Source organism: Haematobia irritans, chromosome 5 (assembly GCF_050003625.1).
Source record: "Haematobia irritans isolate KBUSLIRL chromosome 5, ASM5000362v1, whole genome shotgun sequence".
In the NCBI taxonomy this organism is placed as follows: Eukaryota; Metazoa; Arthropoda; class Insecta; order Diptera; family Muscidae; genus Haematobia; species Haematobia irritans.
Genome location: NC_134401.1, coordinates 32,912,304 through 32,933,139, shown reverse-complemented (window position 1 = coordinate 32,933,139; position 20,836 = coordinate 32,912,304). Strand labels below are relative to the sequence as shown.

The following is a 20,836-nucleotide window of genomic DNA, read 5'->3' as shown; positions in this document are numbered from 1 at the left end:
TTTAATTGGAAATATTTTGGTGATATTTTTTTCTGTGCACTGGATATTTCTTATCATATCGTATACTTTGTTTTATAATGTAGTTCAATCAAAACACGATAATTTTCGTGAGTCACGCTCATCGCAACGGCGTGAGTGTGCGTGAGACCTACCAAACAATATCGTGCATGAGAGTAAGATGTTTCCGTCGTGAGTGTGCGGGAGTAAAGTATCACTCGCGCGCATCTAGATTTTTTTTAAACCTTACTTGTATTTTTCAATATTGCTTGTTTTTCATACATTCGTCAATTCGTTGAAATAAAATTCCCACACATTGTCACTTCTTTTTTAATTTCAACACTTTTATACGAGCAAAACATTTTTAAAATCTGCAATTTATTTAATAATAAAACGAAATACAGTTTGAAAGATAACAAAAAAATATTACTTTGCAAAATTTTATTTCTATAGAAAATTTTGTCCAAATTTTATTTTTAAGAAAAATTTTGTCACACTTTTATTTCTATAGGAAATTTTGTCAAAATTTTATTTCTTTAGAAAAATTTGTCAAAAGTTTATTTCCATAGAAAATTATGTTAAAATTTTATTTCTATAGAAAATTTTGTCAAAAATTTATTTGTATAGAAAATTTTGTCAAAATTTTATTTCTATAGAAAATTTTGTCAAAAATTTATTTGTATAGAAAATTTTGTCAAAATTTTATTTCTATAGAAAATTTTGTCTAAATTTTATTTCTATAGAAAATGTTGTCAACATTTTATTTCTATAAAAAATTTGTAATTTTTATAGGCAATTTTGTCAAAATTTTATTTTTATATAAAATTTTATAGTTCTATAGAAAATTTTGTCACAATTTTAGTTCTATAGAAAATTTTGTCGAAATTGTATTTCTATAGAAATTTTTTTCAAAATATTTTTCTATAGATTTTGTGAAAAATTTATTTTCTATAGACAATTCTGTCAAAATTTTATTTCTATAGAAAATTTTGTCAACATTTTATTTTTATAAAAATTTTGTCAAAATTTTATTTCTATAGAAAATTTTATCAAAATTTTATTTCTATAGAAAATTTTGTCAAAAGCTTATTTATATGGAAAATTTTGCCAAATTTTTATTTCAACAGAAAATTTTGTCAACATTTTATTTCTATAGAAAATGTTTTCTACATTTTATTTCTATAAAAATTTTGTCAAAATTTTATTTCTATAGAAAATTTTATCAAAATTTTATTTCTATAGAAAATTTTGTCAAAAGTTTATTTCTATGGAAAATTTTGCCAAATTTTTATTTCTGTAGAAAATTTTGTCAACATTTTATTTCGTTGTTTTAATTAGTTGACCTTTAAACTTTTAATTATATTTGCTTAGTTCGGCTTGAGGTCATGTGAATAAAAACAGATGTTGTTGTTTTTTGAGTTGTATTTTTATATTTAAAATTTTCCAATATTTCGAGACATCTCCGATGCTCGTCTTCAGGGAAATTAATTTAAATTTAAAGAACAGTGAACTTCTTTACAAGGGAGTATATTTACAACTGTTGTAAATATACTCCCTTGTAAAGAAGTTCACTGTTCTTTAAATTTAAATTAATTTCCCTGAAGACGAGCATCGGAGATGTCTCGAAATATTGGAAAATTTTAAATATAAAAATACAACTCAAAAAACAACAACATCTGTTTTTATTCACATGACCTCAAGCCGAACTAAGCAAATATAATTAAACATTTTATTTCTATAGAAAAATTTGTCAACATTTTATTTCTATAGAAAATTTTGTCAAAAGCTTATTTCTATGGAAAATTTTGTCAAAAGTTTATTTCTATGGAAAATTTGGCCAAATTTTTATTTCTGTAGAAAATTTTGTCAACATTTTATTTCTATAGAAAAATTTGTCAACAATTTATTTCTATAAAAATGTTGTAAAATTTTTATTTTTATAGAAAATTTTGTCAACATTTTATTTTTATAAAAATTTTGTCAAAATTTTATTTCTATAGAAAATTTTATCAAAATTTTATTTCTATAGAAAATTTTGTCAAAAGCTTATTTCTATGGAAAATTTTGCCAAATTTTTATTTCTATAGAAAATTTTGTCAACATTTTATTTCTATAGAAAATTTTGTCAACATTTTATTTCTATAGAAAAATTTTTCAACATTTCATTTCTATAAAAATGTTGTCAAAATTTTATTTCTATAGAAAATTTTATCAAAATTTTATTTCTATAGAAAATTATGTCAAAATTTTATTTCTATAGAAAATTTTGTCAACATTTGATTTCTATAAAAATTTTGTCAAAATTTTATTTCATTGTTGTTGTTTTTTATTGCAGCTTAAAGCCATACATTGACTAAACTACAAGTGTAGCTTAACCAACAGAGGAAAATAATGTTTGTCAAATTTATTTGGGCAAAGCCCTATAGACTGCAAGATGGTTGGATGGACGCACGTTTCGGAATTACCACATTCCTCATCAGCATCCTATACTTGCAGCAAAACTATCAACCAATTATCAGAATAAATTCAGGCAGTTTATTAAACCCAACAAAAACCATACTTGAACCCTCCGAAAAAAGGTTTTACATTGATAGCCGGCTTATGCCGAAATAAATTCGAAACAAACATATCTCTTTTCCTATGCCACTGTCAAATCATCAATTTGAATTCAGTTGCCTGGGTTTATTTTGAGCGTGCCTCCTCTTCTTTTTCCATTCGTTTTGTTTTGTTATTGTTGGTTTTGTTCTTTAAGCATTGTTGTTGTTTTTTATTGCAGCTTAAAACCATACATTGACTAAACTTCAAGTGTAGCTTAACCAACAGAGGATAAGAATGTTTGTCAAATTTATTTGGGCAAAGCCCTATAGACTGCAAGATGGTTGGATGGACGCACATTTCGGAATTACCACATTCCTCATCAGCATCCTCTACTTGCAGCAAAACTATCAACCAATTATCAGAATAAATTCAGGCAGTTTATTAAACCCAACAAAAACCACGCTTGAACCCTTATCTCTCTACAAACAAGCTTGCTAAATTTAACAAAGCTATTTACCTCGCTAACGGAGTACGAGTTTTCCAATGTCTGCGCCGGGATGTCTTGACGAGGGCTAGCAAAATATGTATACCAGTGTATCTGTCCGAATTTCCCGATGGAAGCATCAAGGTTGGCAAATAAGAGGAAAGAAATTCGGAAAGAAAACCCAGCTGATACCAGGATCCCGAGACTCGCTATACTCCCAGTCTTCCATAAACGAGAGAAGTTGCGTATGTATTTGCAGATGTTGGAACATCTCGTATTCTGAACGGAAAGACAACATCTCCATTTCGTTTGGTCCAGTGGTCGATCCGTTCGAATTCCCCCATGGAAGCATCAAGGTTGGTGTATAAGAAGGACGAGATCCGGAAATCCAGCTGATTCCAGGATCCTGCGTCTCGCTAAGGAGATCGACCGATTTTTACCCACCCATAAGCGAGATAAGTGGCGCATGCATTTGGAGGGGTTTGATCTGGGACCCTCTCGAATCTCAAACGGAAAGACAACATATCCATTTCGTTTCAGAGCCAAACTCCTTCGGATTTTACAAATGCCTTCTGCACAGAAACAGACTCTCTAGAGCTGTAAGGAGGCAGTTTATTAAACCCAACAAAAACCACACTTGAACCCTCCGAAAAAAGGTTTTACATTGATAGCCGGTTTATGCCGAAATAAATTCGAAACAAACATATCTCTTTTCCTATGCCACTGTCAAATCATCGATTTGAATTCAGTTGGCTGGGTTTATTTTGAGCGTGCTTCCTCTTCTTTTTCCATTCGTTTTGTTTTGTTATTGTTGGTTTTGTTCTTTAAGCATTGTTGTTGTTTTTTATTGCAGCTTAAAACCATACATTGACTAAACTACAAGTGTAGCTGTGGTAATTCCGAAACGTGCGTCCATCCAACCATCTTGCAGTCTATAGGGCTTTGCCCAAATAAATTTGACAAACATTCTTTTCCTCTGTTGGTTAAGCTACACAGAAAAAAAAGTGTCTCGTAAATTTAAGAAGATTTTTACAATAATTTATTACAAGAATTTTCCAGAATTTTAGTTCATTTTTCGTATCTTTAACGAAAATTAACTACTCGAAAGGAAATTTTACAAATTTTAAGTAGCAATCGTTTAGTTCATACCCTACAAAATACGATGGAATTTTCCTTAAAAATTTTCTTAACTGGTAGTTAAAAATTCTTTCGTCATACTATAAAACTACTTATGAAATGTAAAATACTTTCTAAATAATAAGTGTAATTTACTATAAAGAGTTTTTGTATGAGAAAATATTTTTTTTACGAAAATTGAACTTGAAAGCGGATAGCAATTTCTTACTGGCAATTCCTATAGTTAATAATAGTTGGTAAAACATTTCTCAATGAAATATTTTTAGTTCACATGTAATTAAATTTATAGACATTTTCGTCAAAAATGGGTAGATATCATTTCATGAAGTTTTTGCTAATTTTAAGTTAAACGTTTCATCGTTCTTATACTGATATGCATTTAAGAGTATTGTTTTTAGAGTAAATTGTGGACAGATGCGATTAACTAATGCATAGTACAGAGATGTTTTTCCACAAAGTGGAATATGTTTAATGTAAAGATGATGTTACTTGAAAATTTTTTTGAGAGTGAGAGCATGCAATGCAATAATGAGAAATGGTAGCGAGTGATGGGGATGTTGTGTATATCTGAGCGTGGGGTTGTTTTTGTTCTTTCAGTGGTTTGTGTGTGTGTGTGTGTGTTTATTATTCGCGAATGGTTTATTTGTCTGGATGAGGTGTTGTTTTCAATGAAGGCACATGTGTGTTTGTTGTTGTAGAAATGTTTGGTTTTGCTTGGTTTTGTTTGGCATGCTTCAGTTGTATAGTTGGCGTTGGCGTGGGCTGTTGCACCTTTTTAGCAAGTATGTAACAAGGGAATATAAAGGTATGGACTATTTTGGTTTATTGAGACATATATTGGTGTTTGTTTATTAAAACTTTTAAATGAAAGTTATTAATATTTTAGCGATGAGGTGTACAATGGTGAAGTGATGATCGGTAGCTTAGAAAAAAGTTATTAAGAATGTTCAATATTTAGGAAAAATGCTGAAATGGAAAGTATATTGAAATTGTTCTATCTAATTTAATTTTTATTATTCAATGTAAAAAATAAATATTCAATTTCAGAGTAACTCCAGATGAATTTGGAAAATTGTTTGTTACACCTCAGCGTATAGTTCAATCATAAATAGGTAAGTGTTCTTTTTTCAATGTGGTTTTCTTTTAAAAAATAATATTCTTTATGTATATTATTATTTGCTAATTATTATTTTTTTTTTAACCAGTTTCATGTTTTTCATTGTTGTAAAAAAATATTTAATTTAAGAGCAACCCCAGATGGATTCGGGCAAATTTTAATATTTCTCCTCAACGTATAATTTAATAGAGAAGTGGTAAGTTTTCTTTTAAAAATTGGCTTTCTTTTCACTAGAATATTTACGTTTTTATGACCTTATGATTATCAAAATTACATGTTTTTAATACCTTATTTTAGTATTACTTTAATCAAATATTTTTGGAAACCTATTTAATATTTTTAATGTAAAAAACAAATATTTAATTTCAGAATAACAACATTTTTATGAATTGGTAAGCTTTCTTTAACATTCTTTTAACCAGAATATTTACTTTTTTATGCATATTATTTCTTTAAATAGTTTTTTTGGAAACAAATTTAATGTTTTTTATTTAATGTAAAAAATAAATATTTAATTTCAGAGTAACCCCAAATGAATTTCGATAACTTTTTAACCTCAGCGTACAATGTAATAGAGAATTGGTAAGTTTTATATTAAAACTTTGGCTTTTTTTAACAAGAATATTTATTGTATTTTGTCCTTCACATCGATAACAACACAATTTTATGAGTTAATATATTACTTAATTCATTATTTCTCTAATTGTTTCAGGTACAAATTTTATGAGGTACGTTTATCTAAGAAAAGTTGAATTCCTTACACCATTTAATAAAATGCCCCCAAATGTGGTAAGTTACAAGCTAATTTAAAGAGCTAAAAAATTATATTTTATTTTTATTTTTAAAAATTTTCATTATTCCTTCCATTTTTTTTCAGCAAGATATGTGAAAAATATACTTACAATGAATAAAAAACTAAGGAAACGTCAAAATGTCCAAAAAGCGAGTTAAAATAAACTACTTTCTTGTTCCACGTGGTCATAATTTTTAATCACAAAAACATTGTATTAAGAACTTTCATCATAAGTTGTTATAATAAAGTACTTTTGCTTAAAGAAAGTTTAATTTTATTGTGTGAAAATTTTCATAATAGTAAAATAATAGTTTGTTGTTCCTTTAATTATTTAATTTCTCTGTACTGTGGAATGATTGATTTAAAAATAGTTTAGTCGTCGACATTTTAAAGAGACTGTTAACCAATTTTTATTATCGGGTTTCCCAAAAAATAAGCAAGTAAACCAAAATAATACTGACTTTTTAACTTGGTAGGGGTATATAAATCTGATGGTGTTGTAAAAATGAACTAAAATACAATGTTATAGATGAACTAAAATTTAAGAGAATTATAAACTAGACAAGTTGAAAAAAATCTTAAGGGCTAAATCATGGTCAATATTACTACAGTTTAGTTCATTTTGCAATGGAAAAGGGTTCACTGTTTTTTCAGTGTACACTTGTAGTTTAGTCAATGTATGGTTTTAAGCTGCAATAAAAAACAACAACAATGCTTAAAGAACAAAACCAACAATAACAAAACAAAACGAATGGAAAATTTTATTTCTATAAAAATTTTGTCAAATTTTTATTTCTATAGAAAATTTTATAAAAATTTTATTTCTATAGAAAATTTTGTCAAAGTTTATTTCTATAGAAAATTTTGCCAAATTTTTATTTCTATAGAAAATTTTGTGAAAAAAAAATTATTGGCGCGAAAACAAAATTTCCTCCAGAACGGCATACCAGGTTTAAGGAAAATAATTAAAACAAATTGGAGATGAGATTGCTATTGCCAAAAACCTTTTTTCGCCAATAAACGTGATAACGATTTCTTTTTAAATATTTCGACATCTTTAAAAACGCATTTTGTAAGCATACATTTACAATGAAGTCGAATAAAGCAATGTATGTCCAAATAATTTTCGCCTTGAACTGGCGTCATAGTCCACTCTGAAATTTCACATCTAATGACATCGAAGCAAGTTACACGACTCGGGTTAACATAATAGGAAGAAGAAAGGCAAATAGCAATGGAAGAAAGATATATGGCAGAAAGCGAAGACAGTTGGCAGTTAAAAGTCTCAATTTTTATGGTAAAAGGACACTAGCATTCATATAGCACCTAGCTAACGTTGCCATAGCCAACCGTTCATATGGGCTGTGTTTGTGTGTGTGTGTGAAAACAGCAAATGTCAATGGGAGCATCTTTTGCGTTTCCCATTTCATGGTTGCGGGTGAGTGGTGGTAGTGAATCAAGGAAAACTCTCTCATGCTGTGTCTGATGCGTAAGCAAAACTTTACTGTAGAAGTAGGCAAATAAATAAGAAATTTGGCAAGCAATAATGGTCGAATAGCAATTATGAGCTATAAGAGCTTGTTTATGTCAAAAAAGAATACGTCGCCACAGTAAACCGACCGAACATAATCGACGAGTATTTTTCAAATCCTGTGTCCAGATATTTAAAAATGATTTTGGAATCAGTTTGACATTCGTTTGAATCAAATATTTGGATAGTGTGACCGTACCCTTACACATAGAGTAACACACTTCTCTTAATTACAGATCAGATCAGATTGATAACTGACGCTTTGAGAACATTCGTAAGTCTAAGGTCATATGGGGCCACATTTTCTTGGTGTTTTCCAACATTTGCGCTCTTCCTTTGGCCTTCTCACGCAACATGGACTTCCCGAAAGGTAGGTGCCAACAGATTCTCATGGATTTGTAAAGATACCCAGGTACCTATAAGAATGCATAAGGTTAGGTTAGGTTAGGTGGCAGCCCGATGTATCAGGCTCACTTAGACTATTCAGTCCATTGTGATACCACATTGGTGAACTTCTCTCTTATCACTGAGTGCTGCCCGATTCCATGCTAAGCTCAATGACATGCATAAGAATGCATAAACTGCTCAGCCATTTCGTGGAGAGATTTACGAGAGTCTATTACCGTTTTCGTGTTGGAGAACACAAAGTCAAAACATTTCATAGCAGTTTGATTGTCTGTAAATAAATAATAATAAATCTACCGCTGCTGTTTTATCTTCACCTGATCTGTTAGCTGTGATTTCGTAGCACAGAAAACATGGTCATGAAATCTGTCCACCACCCGATTGATTTAAGGACAGACACTCTCATTCCCGAGAAAAGGAAGCTTGTTGAATCTATTTACATTTTTTTAATACATATGAATTGAAAGGAAAATTAAATATTGTTTAAAAATTGAAATACTGAAACGTAGCTTAATACAGCTCTGAATTATAAACCCCTATTTTTTAGGAAAAGAGTGGCAACTCGATCTCCTAATTTTATCCAGATATTGATTCATGGGTTATCTGTCATTAAAGATCAATAACTGCCTTCTTCTTCCTCTTGTTATAGGAGTCACATCGAGCAGCCACTCTTCTCCCGTTGTTATATTCTACATTCAATAAATGTAAGTGTGAAGGAAACAACATTAGCGTTCTTCATTTATTTGGGATTGGAGGCTTCACTATTAAATGAAGAAGCAGGGTCCATCCTCTAAATTTGGGTCCTAAGTTCACATTTGTTCATAAGAACATCTCTCTACAAACAAGCTTGCTAAATTTAACAAAGCTATTTACCTCGCTAACGGAGTACGAGTTTTCCAATGTCTGCGCGGGGATGTCTTGACGAGGGCTAGCAAAATATGTATACCAGTGGATCTGTCCGAATTTCCCGATGGAAGCATCAAGGTTGGCAAATAAGAGGAAAGAAATTCGGAAAGAAAACCCAGCTGATACCAGGATCCCGAGACTCGCTATACTCCCAGTCTTCCATAAACGAGAGAAGTTGCGTATGTATTTGCAGATGTTGGAACATCTCGTATTCTGAACGGAAAGACAACATCTCCATTTCGTTTGGTCCAGTGGACGATCCTTTCGAATTCCCCCATGTAAGCATCAAGGTTGGTGTATAAGAAGGACGAGATCCGGAAATCCAGCTGATTCCAGGATCCCGCGTCTCGCTAAGGAGATCGACCGATTTTTACCCACCCATAAGCGAGATAAGTGGCGCATGCATTTGGAGGGGTTTGATCTGGGACCCTCTCGAATCTCAAACGGAAAGACAACATATCCATTTCGTTTCAGAGCCAAACTCCTTCGGATTTTACAAATGCCTTCTGCACAGAAAAAGACTCTCTAGAGCTGTAAGGAGGCATAAGCACAAGTTTATTGGCCAGAAATTCTTCGTAGCCGAATTATAGGGTTTTCTGGTCCATTTTCCTAAACTAAACGATACTTTAACATAACTGTTTAAAAACGTTGGCGTACCTTTAGATCTCACGTATTGTTTTAAAAAGGACATTTTGATGAATAAATACTTACCAAACAATCCGCGATTTTTTCTTCAATCCAAACCCATATCTAACATATATACCAATTGCTATAAAATCTCTTAATTGAATAACAAATAAAATAGCATCTCAAATATGCCACATACCCTGGTGTACTGCCCAGGCAGCATTGAGAATATAAGACTCCAAGGAAAGCAATAAAATTTCGCTAACTTGGCATAAGACAAATAATTAACAGATTATAAAGTTTTCGCCGACGTTTAAATAAAATAAAAACATTCGCCCCACCCAAAATTAAAGACAGCAAAGCATATAGGATGATAGCCTCAAGGAAAAGCAATGCGTTACTGCCATCCATCTTTTTGCCAACAAAAACACACAAATGCGTGGGTGAGAGTGCTTGTGGTGGCGGCGGAAATGTTGGCCTCAGGACCTTCTTGCACAATGCAAGTGAACTGTGAATAACTAAATATCGCAGCAAAGCAAACACACAAAAATAAAAGATACTCAATTAAATACAGAGTCCCGCAAAAGTCCAAGCTCAAATGGAAGGAAACTTCAGTGTTAAATGGGTTAAAATATCCTTAAGCACTTGCAAAAAGGAATTATAGTAAAATCCAAATAAGAACAGCCAACAAGATATTGGCAACTATCAATGAATGCTTATTTGCTACTACAAAATTTCCAGTTCTCCCATCGGTGGTTTCCTTATACTATTAGGTTCATTATTGGATCATTTGTCTGCATTTCCAAATTAGTTGCCAGCCATTTGTGATGTCCAAAGAATTTATTTTCGTTAAGTTAAATATTTTATTTCGGATAGGATTTGTCATTTAATGCTATATAATAATTAACGGATCATGATTATTTTTCTAATTGGTTGTAGTTATTTTTCTAGGCTTAAGATGGGAAGATCTAGTGGTGAGTCGAATAGGTTTAACAGGGCAAGGTGTCGGTTAGGTAGCAGGTTAGGCGGTATACTCGTCTACTGTTAAGACGAGATATGCAAGCGTCGGACTTAAAAAAGTCCGATCGCCGCTCTATGACTCATGATTAGAGATTTTCTTTTATAATGCGCCGTCCAGAGATATAAGATTATCCGGACGAGAGTGCTCGTGTAAAAAATATAAGTTATGTCCTACGGCATAATCGATACTGCTGCTTATTAATGTAATCGATAACATATTTATCGATTATTTAGTCATCGCCGACATTTCCTAGCGATTGACCACACTGTAAGATTTTGTACAAATACAGACATTATGTCCGGAAAAACGTATAGTCTGAACGGCGATAAAGCGGACCTCAAAATGTACCGCAATTTTCTGACCGAATTGTGCTTGCCCATCGAATGCTACTTTAAATTCCCTTCTGGATCTATTTCTTACATTTGAGGTTATCAGAACTAGCAGTGCTTTGGGCACATGCACTAAATTTAGATGATCCAGGCTAATACTGCGGACACTCCTTGAATGCTGGATGATCTAGAGGTATTATTTTATAAAGCGGACCTCCCAATGTATCGCAATTTTTTTGACCGAATTATATGTTGATCCTCGTTCCCCAAATGCCGCCCAAAATACCCTTTTGGGCCTTGTTCTGACCTTTTAGGTTAAAAGACCAACTAGGGCTGGTTAAGATCTTGTTGCATCAATAGCATATCGCACATTTTTGTTTGCGGAATCCATATTTATTACTGGCAACTAGAAAATTCTTCATTAGGCTCGGGAGTAGTATGATCTTAAGTTTCGTAGGGTACTTGTGAGAGAAGAAAGATTTGACTGCGAGGCTTACTAGAATCTTAATGTGACCATACCCTTAGATTGTGGCCAAACACTACGAAATTGTCGGCGATAACAAAAATATCGATAAATATGTTATCGATCACATTAACAAGCTGAAGTACCGATTATGTCGTCGAACTTATACTGTGGCCAGTATCTGAGATATGTCTCGCAAAGTTGGACCCGGCCATTATCGTTCGGATAAATTTACAATATGAACGGCGCTTTAGAATATCTAGTGATACCATAGTTGTGAATTTCTCCCTAATTCTCCACAAAATGGAAATCCCGTGTTTATAGCCGAGTCCAAATGTCGCCAGCATTACTGAGAGGGGAGAAACCACCGCTGAAAAACTTTTTGTTATTCGGTTAGAGCTTGGATTGAACCCATGACCCTTTGTATACAAGGCGGACATGCTAACTATTATGTAACGGTGGCTCTTTACTAATATTCATTTGCTGAATCACTTTAGAAGTCAGCTATGTTAATCCAGAATAATTCTATAAGAGTACCAACTCGTTCATCGGTTCAAACGACGACGAATTTGAATCTGGCCATGGCTTCCTCGATGCTGGCTTGGACTAGAAATAAAACGCAAGATGCTCCCCAGTATGTACCTCCTCCATTATTAAAATATGGAGCGAGAAATAACACGTAACACTGAGACCACAGGCCATGGTCTTTGGACTAAAGCAATCGGATTAAAGCAACTTACGGAGCATCCCCGAGTTGGTGACGCTTTCCAAGAGACATCGTAGCTGATCGTATAAAATTAAGGCTAGGGAGGAATAGGATTCCAAGTGCTTTGTTTACTTACTTAGAAAAAGGAGATCGACTTGCATGCTTCACACTTGCCAGAATCTGTTGCTGGATAATGGCAAATCTAGCGAAGTCTTGAAGTTTTGAAGTCTGATCACAAATTCAACTCCCAGAAAATCCAGATGTTTAATATTCTGCGAGGCTTCTAGAACTTTTGAAGCTTTGGCGTTGCTGACGGCATATATAATCAGACGAATGACATCGGGTCCAAACAGGCTACAGAACTTTGCTCTGTTGGTGATATCTTCGAAGAGAGTGGCATGTCTAATTGCATCTGATGAGAAAAAGGATATCGTTTTGGTCCATTAATACTACCCGAATCTTTGGCTAACTTCATTTGAGGAATTATTATATCCGTTTTTCAGACATCCGATATAATTAGAGAATCTAACGACAAATAGACGTGTCTGATCTACTCAATTCTCTGTAAATTCAAGGGTTGCACGTTAGCCTTGGAGGATCTAGTGCGTTGATGATATTTGCAACCTTGGTCTACGACCGAAAGCCACAACACTACTGCGAATTCCAAATCACTGAAGTTAGACCTCACTTGTATGGATCAGGAAGACTACTTCTCTCTAGCATTACCATGACCGGTGGTGGTAGATGATTATTCTCAAGCATACAGTATTGCTGGGAATAAGCAGTTTCTCACCTCAACTACTAACCATGTTTTTGCTGGGTAGTAATTGATTTAATATTTTGCTCTTATTTTGTTTTGTTTTTCTCCCTTTCAATTCAAATTTCCAAATAGTTGCTGATGAATATATTCTCTCATGCATTTAACTAAATTCAATTTCGTATAAATATTTATTCAAATTTGCAAAAAAAAAAAACAAGAAAGTTGTGGCCATTTTGGTAATGAAAAAGTGCAAAGTTTCCAAGCAATATTTTAATCAGTCTAGATGTGTTTTTAAGTAAGACATTCTTTCATTCCTTCACTCGTTCTTTCAACTCCAAGGAGACGTCCATCTTAGGAGAAGTAGGTAGCTTGGCAAATAGACAGGCAATGGCTAGAACCAAAGACGTAAACTGAATGTGTATGCTTGCATATCTATCTATGTATGTATAAGATACGAATGGCAGTTGGGTAAAATTTAAAAATAAAACACAAATTAAATGCATACAAATATGCATTTCACTGTCCAACGAAAAAAGAAATCTAAAAATATTCCCTTGCAACACCTAAAATTCGGAGGAAGAACAAGAAGAAGATAAAGGCAAAAATGCTATCAAACACACATCCCGACTCTTGCATTCGGTTTCGATGCTAATATTAACAGTAGTTGAAATTATATAGGGATACCTGGAAGTTATTGGCTAAACCGGTTTTGGAGATGGGTTAGTCTCATATTGAGTCGATTCAGCAAAAAATCATTTTTGAGATTGTCTTTCACCTCTAAACCTATGCTAAAGGGAAAACGAATCATTTCGTATACCAGCTCGTCTATGTGACAATGCGGGTGTGCCAATATATCTCAGATTTGAAATCGGTTTTTATGAAGTCTTTCAGACGAAATACAAATACGAAATCAGCAGTTACGATGAATAGATTGCGCTGACGATATATGATATTTTTTGGTCGGTGTTGGATGCTTGTTTGGCACTGATTTCAGTCGAGATGAGACGACTCAATCGTCATAGGTAGTACGGTTGCCAATCGAATAATCTCACAAAAATTTCAGAAACTTTTACCAAACACACAAATCTTATTTTGCAAAATTCTATTTTTACGGAAAATTTTCTCACAATTTTTTGTCTATGGAAAATTTTCTCAAAATTTCATTTGTATAGAAAGTTTTGTCAAAATTTTATTTCTATAGAAAATCTTTTCAAAACTTTAATTCTATAGAAAATTATCTCAAAATTTTATTTATATATGAAAATAAGTCAAAATTTTATTTCTCTAGCAAATTTTGTCAAAATTTTATTTCTATAGAAAATTTTGTCAAAATGTTATTTCTATAAAAAAATTTTGTTAACCTTTTATTTCTATAGAAAATTTTATCAAACTTTTATTTCTATAGACAATTTTGACAACATATTATTTCTATAGAAAATTTTGTCAAAATTTTATTTCTGTAGAAAATTTTGTCAAAATTTTATTTCTATAGAAAATTTTGTCAAAATTTTATTTCTATAGAAAATTTTGTCAAAATTTTATTTCTATAAAAAACTTCTCACAAAATTTCATTTCTATAAAAAATTTTCACACAATTTTATTTCTATAGAAAATTTTTTCAAAATTTTTTTTCTATAGAAAATTTTCTTAAAATTGTATTTCTATGGAAAATTTTTCAACATTTTATTTCTATAGAAAATTTTGCCAAAATTTTATTTCTATAGAAAATTATATCAAAATTTTATTACTATAAGAAATATTTTTTTAACACATATATTGGAAATTTGGTCAAAACTTTATTTCTCTGGACAATTTTGTCAAAATTTAATTTCTATAGAAAATTTTGTCAACATTTTATTTCTATAGAAAATTTTGTCAAAATTTTATTTCTATAAAAAACTTCTCACAAAATTTCATTTCTATAAAAAATTTTCACACAATTTTATTTCTATAGAAAATTTTTTCAAAATTTTTTTTCTATAGAAAATTTTCTTAAAATTGTATTTCTATGGAAAATTTTTCAACATTTTATTTCTATAGAAAATTTTGCCAAAATTTTATTTCTATAGAAAATTATATCAAAATTTTATTACTATAAGAAATATTTTTTTAACACATATATTGGAAATTTGGTCAAAACTTTATTTCTCTGGACAATTTTGTCAAAATTTAATTTCTATAGAAAATTTTGTCAACATTTTATTTCTATAGAAAATTTTGTCAAAATTTTATTTCTATAGAAAATTTTGTCAAAATTTTATTTCTATAGAAAATTTGGTTAAAATTTTATTTCTGTAGAAAATTTTCTCAAAATTTTATTTCTATAGAAAATTTTCTTAAAATTGTATTTCTATGGAAAATTTTTCAACATTTTATTTCTATAGAAAATTTTGCCAAAATTTTATTTCTATAGAAAATTATATCAAAATTTTATTACTATAAGAAATATTTTTTTAACACATATATTGGAAATTTGGTCAAAACTTTATTTCTCTGGACAATTTTGTCAAAATTTAATTTCTATAGAAAATTTTGTCAACATTTTATTTCTATAGAAAATTTTGTCAAAATTTTATTTCTATAGAAAATTTTGTCAAAATTTTATTTCTATAGAAAATTTGGTTAAAATTTTATTTCTGTAGAAAATTTTCTCAAAATTTTATTTCTGTAGAAAATTTTGTCAAAATTTTAATTTTATATAAAATTTTCTCAATATTTTATTTATATATGAAAATTAGTCAAACTCTCATTTCTATAGAAAATTTTGTCAAAATTGTATTCATAGAAAATTATGTCAAAATTTTATTTCTATAAAAAAATTTCACAAAATTTTATTTCTATAGAAAATTTTCTTAAAATTGTATTCCTATAGAAAATTTTTCAACATTTTATTTCTATAGACAATTTGGCCAAACTTTTATTTCTATAGAAAATTTTGTCAAAATTTTATTTCTATAGAAAATTATATCAAAATTTTATTTCTATAGAAAATTATATAAAAATTTTATTGCTATAGGAAATATTTTTTTATATAGGAAATTTGGTCAAAACTTTAGTTCTCTGGACAATTTTGTCAAAATTTAATTTCTGTGGACAATTTTGTCCAAATTTTACTTGTATAGAAAATTTTGTCAAAATTCTATTTTGATAGAAAATTTTGTCCCCATTTTTTTTTTCTATGGAAAATTTTCTCAAAATAGTATTTCTATAGAAATTTTATTTCTATATAAATGTTTGTCAAAATTTTAGTTCTATAAAAAATTTTCAAAAAATTCTATTTCTTAGAAAATTTTGTCAAAATTGTATTTCTATAGAAAATTTTTTAAAAATTTTATTTCTATCGAAAATTGTGTCAAAATTGTATTTCTATAGAAAATTGTGTCAAAATTGTATTTCTATAGAAAATTTTCTCAAAATTTTATTTCTACAAAAAATTTTATTTCTATGGAAAGTTTTGTCAACATTTTATTTGTATAGAAAATTTTGTCAAAATTTTATTTACTGTTAAATTTCCGAAAACCCGGTTTGTGAATCTTCACATTCTCATAACAACAATAAAAATGTATAAAAGACAAACACAGGTGTGTATAGTCATAGCTGATTGCATACTTTCAGGCAGTTGCAAATTTACGAAAATATTGCAGACATTCGAAACCTGCTTGCATTTGCAGGTAAGACGACTAAAACCTATAGCTAACTTCTTTACTTTTGTTTGGCGTTTGTATGTTTGTTGTTCAGTATTTGTTCATTTTGTTCAACTCCTATTTCCATTTCCCTACCATGATGATAGCGAAAAGAAGAAATAGGAAAGTTGTTTTTTTTTTCGTTGGTTTCAAATTAGATACAGGTAAAAGATAATGGTGGTGCGGGCGAAGAAAGGTAAATGGTAACACCATCACAGTGCTTGGTCCAAATTCTACAACAAAACTACTTTCCATCTCCGGCTAAGAAGAAATGTTTGTGCATTTATGCTAGCACCACTACTCTGGTCTATATCTTCCCATGGAAGTGGAAATATCCTTCTTTTGCATTGCCATTGGTTGCTCGTTTTGGCTAAATTGCAAAAATTCCAAATGGAGCAGAAGAAAGTTTTCGTTTTACATCTTAGTATTTGGTCGGTCTTGTTGTTGTTATTTTTTGCTGATGATGCGGCTATTCTTGGTACCGCTGGCAGCTAGACCTAGTCGTTTGGTTGCTACAGCTACTCAGGGTGAAATGAAGATGAAAATAAGAAGAAAAAGGCTTACATAGATAAACACCAGGCAAGAAAGATGCTAATAAATTACAGCTTTTAGCCGATTAATATAAGGCGAAAGCATTCAAGAGCTAAATAAAAAGAGCTGAGCTGGCCATACCAAATATCCTTTGCCCTATACACCCACCTACACACACACACACTCATAGATATACCTCCCCTCCAATTAATGACCGAAACGTTGAACTGAAATGAATATAAGTTAAACCAGCAATCTTGAATCTCTATATTCACTGGCATCCGAACGAGAAGATCTCTGCGTAAAAACAAAAAAAAAAATAAAATGAAATAAAACCGGTGGCATCAGGAAGGTAATGTAGCAAATGCATATTTATATGAAATTTAATTAAAATGTAAACAGGATGGCACGGATGGAACTGCTTTCAAATATCTATGTGCATATAATAATGTCCGAAATGCCATTTGGAACTGTTAGTCCTTAGTTCTTAATATTGTAATTATATACAGTAGCAGGTGATATATGAATAAGTGTAAGATACCATCAGTGCCTTTATTAAATTATTATTTTTTTATTTGCCAATTACATGGGAATTTTTAACTCCAGCGTTCATATGAATGCTAACAGATAAAGGAGTAAACTGTTTGTTTGTTTGTTTTTTTTTTTGCTGGGGAGGGGGGGGGGGGGGGGGGGTGAATTGATCTAAGTTTTTGAATATACCCCCGTATTCGGGTTCGATAATTTCCAAAAATGTTCCACACCTTTATTTGTAGTACCACAATAATATACCGTGTGGCCGATATGTATTGCTAAAAACTTCAGGTTGCTATCATTTGCTAAACTGCTCATCTGACGGTTTACATATTTATTCCAGTGACAGTTCATTTTATTGTTAATAAAGTTACAAAAGCATTTGGATCTATTGCATTCAGAAATAAATCTATTCGTGACGGAATTGAAGCGTGGTAGAGCGATTGCTTTATATATGTCTAGAAACCCAGAAATGGCCATCGTTAGAGCCCTCCAGCATTTAAATATGAAAAAAAACAATTTGTTTCTCGTACCATTGCTCGTTACCGTGATATTTGCAGTGGTGCATTGCATCCAAAAAGTTGACAAAACAAGTATATACGGACTTATCTTTGGCCAGGTTGAATCTTAAATTATTGTTTCCTTTGACAACTATTCGCCATAGCGGGATACTCTGTCAAGCAAACATATATACCAAAGCATGGACCATCAAATCGGGTTATCGATCTATATTGAGGCTATACCAAACCATGGACCTATTCACACCATACTCGCCCAACCCAGTTGCGAACCTAAAATGCGTATAGATGGGATGTCTAGACGCTCAAGGGGTCTAATCGGGAGGTCGATCTATATGAAGAAGACACCAAAACATGGTATCGGTCGATCTTCGGCACAATTATGTGTGGACCAAAAATACCTCTAGATTTCCAATTTCAGGCATATACAATTATGAACCGATATGGACCAATTTTTTGCATGGTAGTTAGAGACCACGGATAGGATAAATTTTGCTCCTCCAAGAGGCTCCGGATGTCAAATCTGGGGTCGGTTTATATGGGGGCTATATATAATTATGGACCAATTTTTGCGTGATTGTTAAAGATCATATATTAACACCACGTACTAGATTTCACCGGATCGGATGAAAATTGCTTCTCTAAGAGGCTCCGCAAGCCAAATCTGGTTGTTAGAGACTATATACTAAGACCATGCACCAAATTTCAACCGGATCGGATGAATTTTGCTCCTCTAAGAACCTTCGGAGGTCAAATCTGGTGATCGGTTTATATGGGGGCTATAATAATTTTGAACCGATGCGGACCAAGTTTGGCGTGGTTGTTAAAGATCATATATTAACACCACGTACTAGATTTCACCGGATCGGATGAAATTTGCTTCTCTAAGAGGCTCCGCAAGCCAAATCTGGGGGTTGTACGTAAAAGTGGTCCGATATGACCCATTTGCGATACCATTCGACCTACATCAATAACAACTACTTATGACAAGTTTCAAGTCGATAGCTTGTTTGAAAGTTGGCGTGATTTCAACAGATGGACGGACGGACGGACGTGGCTAAATCGACTCAGAATTTCACCACGACCCAGAATATATATTCTTTATGGGATCTTAGAGCAATGTTTCGATGTGTTACAAACGGAACGACATGGTTGATATACCCCCCATCCTATGGTGGAGGGTATAAAAACATGAATCCGTTCAATTTATATTTTTCCTTTATGAAGAAGTGTATCACTTTTCTTAAATTGGCCACCTTTTATTCTCAAACGCCTTAAGTGTCGGTTATTGGTATAATTAGGAGACAAGATAATTTATAGAATTGAGAATTGTATAGAATTGAGAGCGTTCTTCAAATTGGTCCTTCGAAGCGGAATTATTTTTAGCATAAATTTTCTGGTATTCGCCTTTAAAATCAAATTTGAAAATTCCATTTAAAAGATGATATACTCGTAATTAAATGCATTTCCTAGCAGACAATTTCCTACGTATATCTTCATGAGGACAAAGGGTGTCTTGTTTTTTTTTTCTATTAGCCTTGCTCTACTTTATCTCGATGTTGTGCTACGTTTATATTTGTAAATTTAAATTGAAATAATTTATTCTCGTTGTATTTTTTTTTCTCATTCCCATTCACTTTGATTGTGAATGCGGAACACACAGAATTACGGAAATTAAATGTTGGTCAATATTCAAGCATATCAAATGTAAGCATTTCCAACAAAATGTTTAACAATACAATTGTGCAAAAAAAGGACATTCTTTATCACGAGAGGGAGAGGGAGAGGGAGAGGGGAAACAAAAAACACCGAACCATTTACTCTTTTGTATGGGCAACAAAAAAATATATATACAATATAATCACATCACAAATATCCATTACCGAGTGGTGTTTGACTGGATTCGGACTCGATTCAATATCACTTTCTTTTGTGTGTGGTGATGATACTGGGAGGACATTGGTTTGTTCAAATTACCAAGCCATCTCCAACGACATACACATATATATCACGAAAAATGGCGTTCAGAGGACTGTGCGGACAGCAATTCTTTCATTTCGGGAATACAAACTATAAAGCAACAAAAAAAACAGCTGAACATCATTTGGTCATTATTGTCAAACATCAAAAACAGCAGCATCATTGGCTCATCATCACTATGGCAAGCGAGCCGGTAGGAATTGTATTCAGCCAAACGTATATTCATTCAAATATGTGTGTGTGAACATACCAATGTATTTGTAGTATCATAGGATGTAATGAATATTTTACAAGGACATTAGGATAGGATGAGATTAGGAGTTGGATATTCTTCGTCACAGGACAACAAACATACAGCTAACATCGGCTAATACACAGTCTTGTCCTATGCCAATCTCGGTTTTTAAGTAGGTTCTGGATAGGTATCATTTCAGGTCCAAAATGTCGACATCAGAGCATCGACAGAGTAAATGTCTCCTGAATTCTGTGTTCCACCATTGGAATTAGCACGGTCGTACTGTTCATCGTCTTAGTTTCCTCATGGAGTAATGGGAGCACCCCCATAATGTTAATGTCGTTTTTAAGGGTATCTTGGTGTTCCACAAAGCTTTATGCATTTGCTTCCAGCATGTTTATCTTTAACTCAGCACTAGAGAATGAGTTACACTTTTGGTCTAGGTCCAAAACAATCTTTTGAAAATTTTATTTCTATAGAAAATTTTGCCAAAATTTTATTTCTATAGAAAATTTTGTCAACATTTTATTTCTATAGAAAATTT

At 31.8% G+C, this 20,836-nt stretch overlaps 1 protein-coding gene across 1 annotated transcript in view; it reads left to right on the top strand.

The window, feature by feature from the left end:
- The window catches only part of LOC142239616 (uncharacterized), a 31,340-nt gene extending 18,538 nt beyond the window's left edge, over window positions 1-12,802 (top strand). The window contains exon 3 of the mRNA XM_075311409.1: window positions 12,630-12,802. Coding sequence (XP_075167524.1) covers window positions 12,630-12,802 — 173 coding nt within the window. The remainder of the gene's footprint in view (window positions 1-12,629) is intronic.
- The last annotated feature ends 8,034 nt before the right edge of the window (window positions 12,803-20,836 follow it).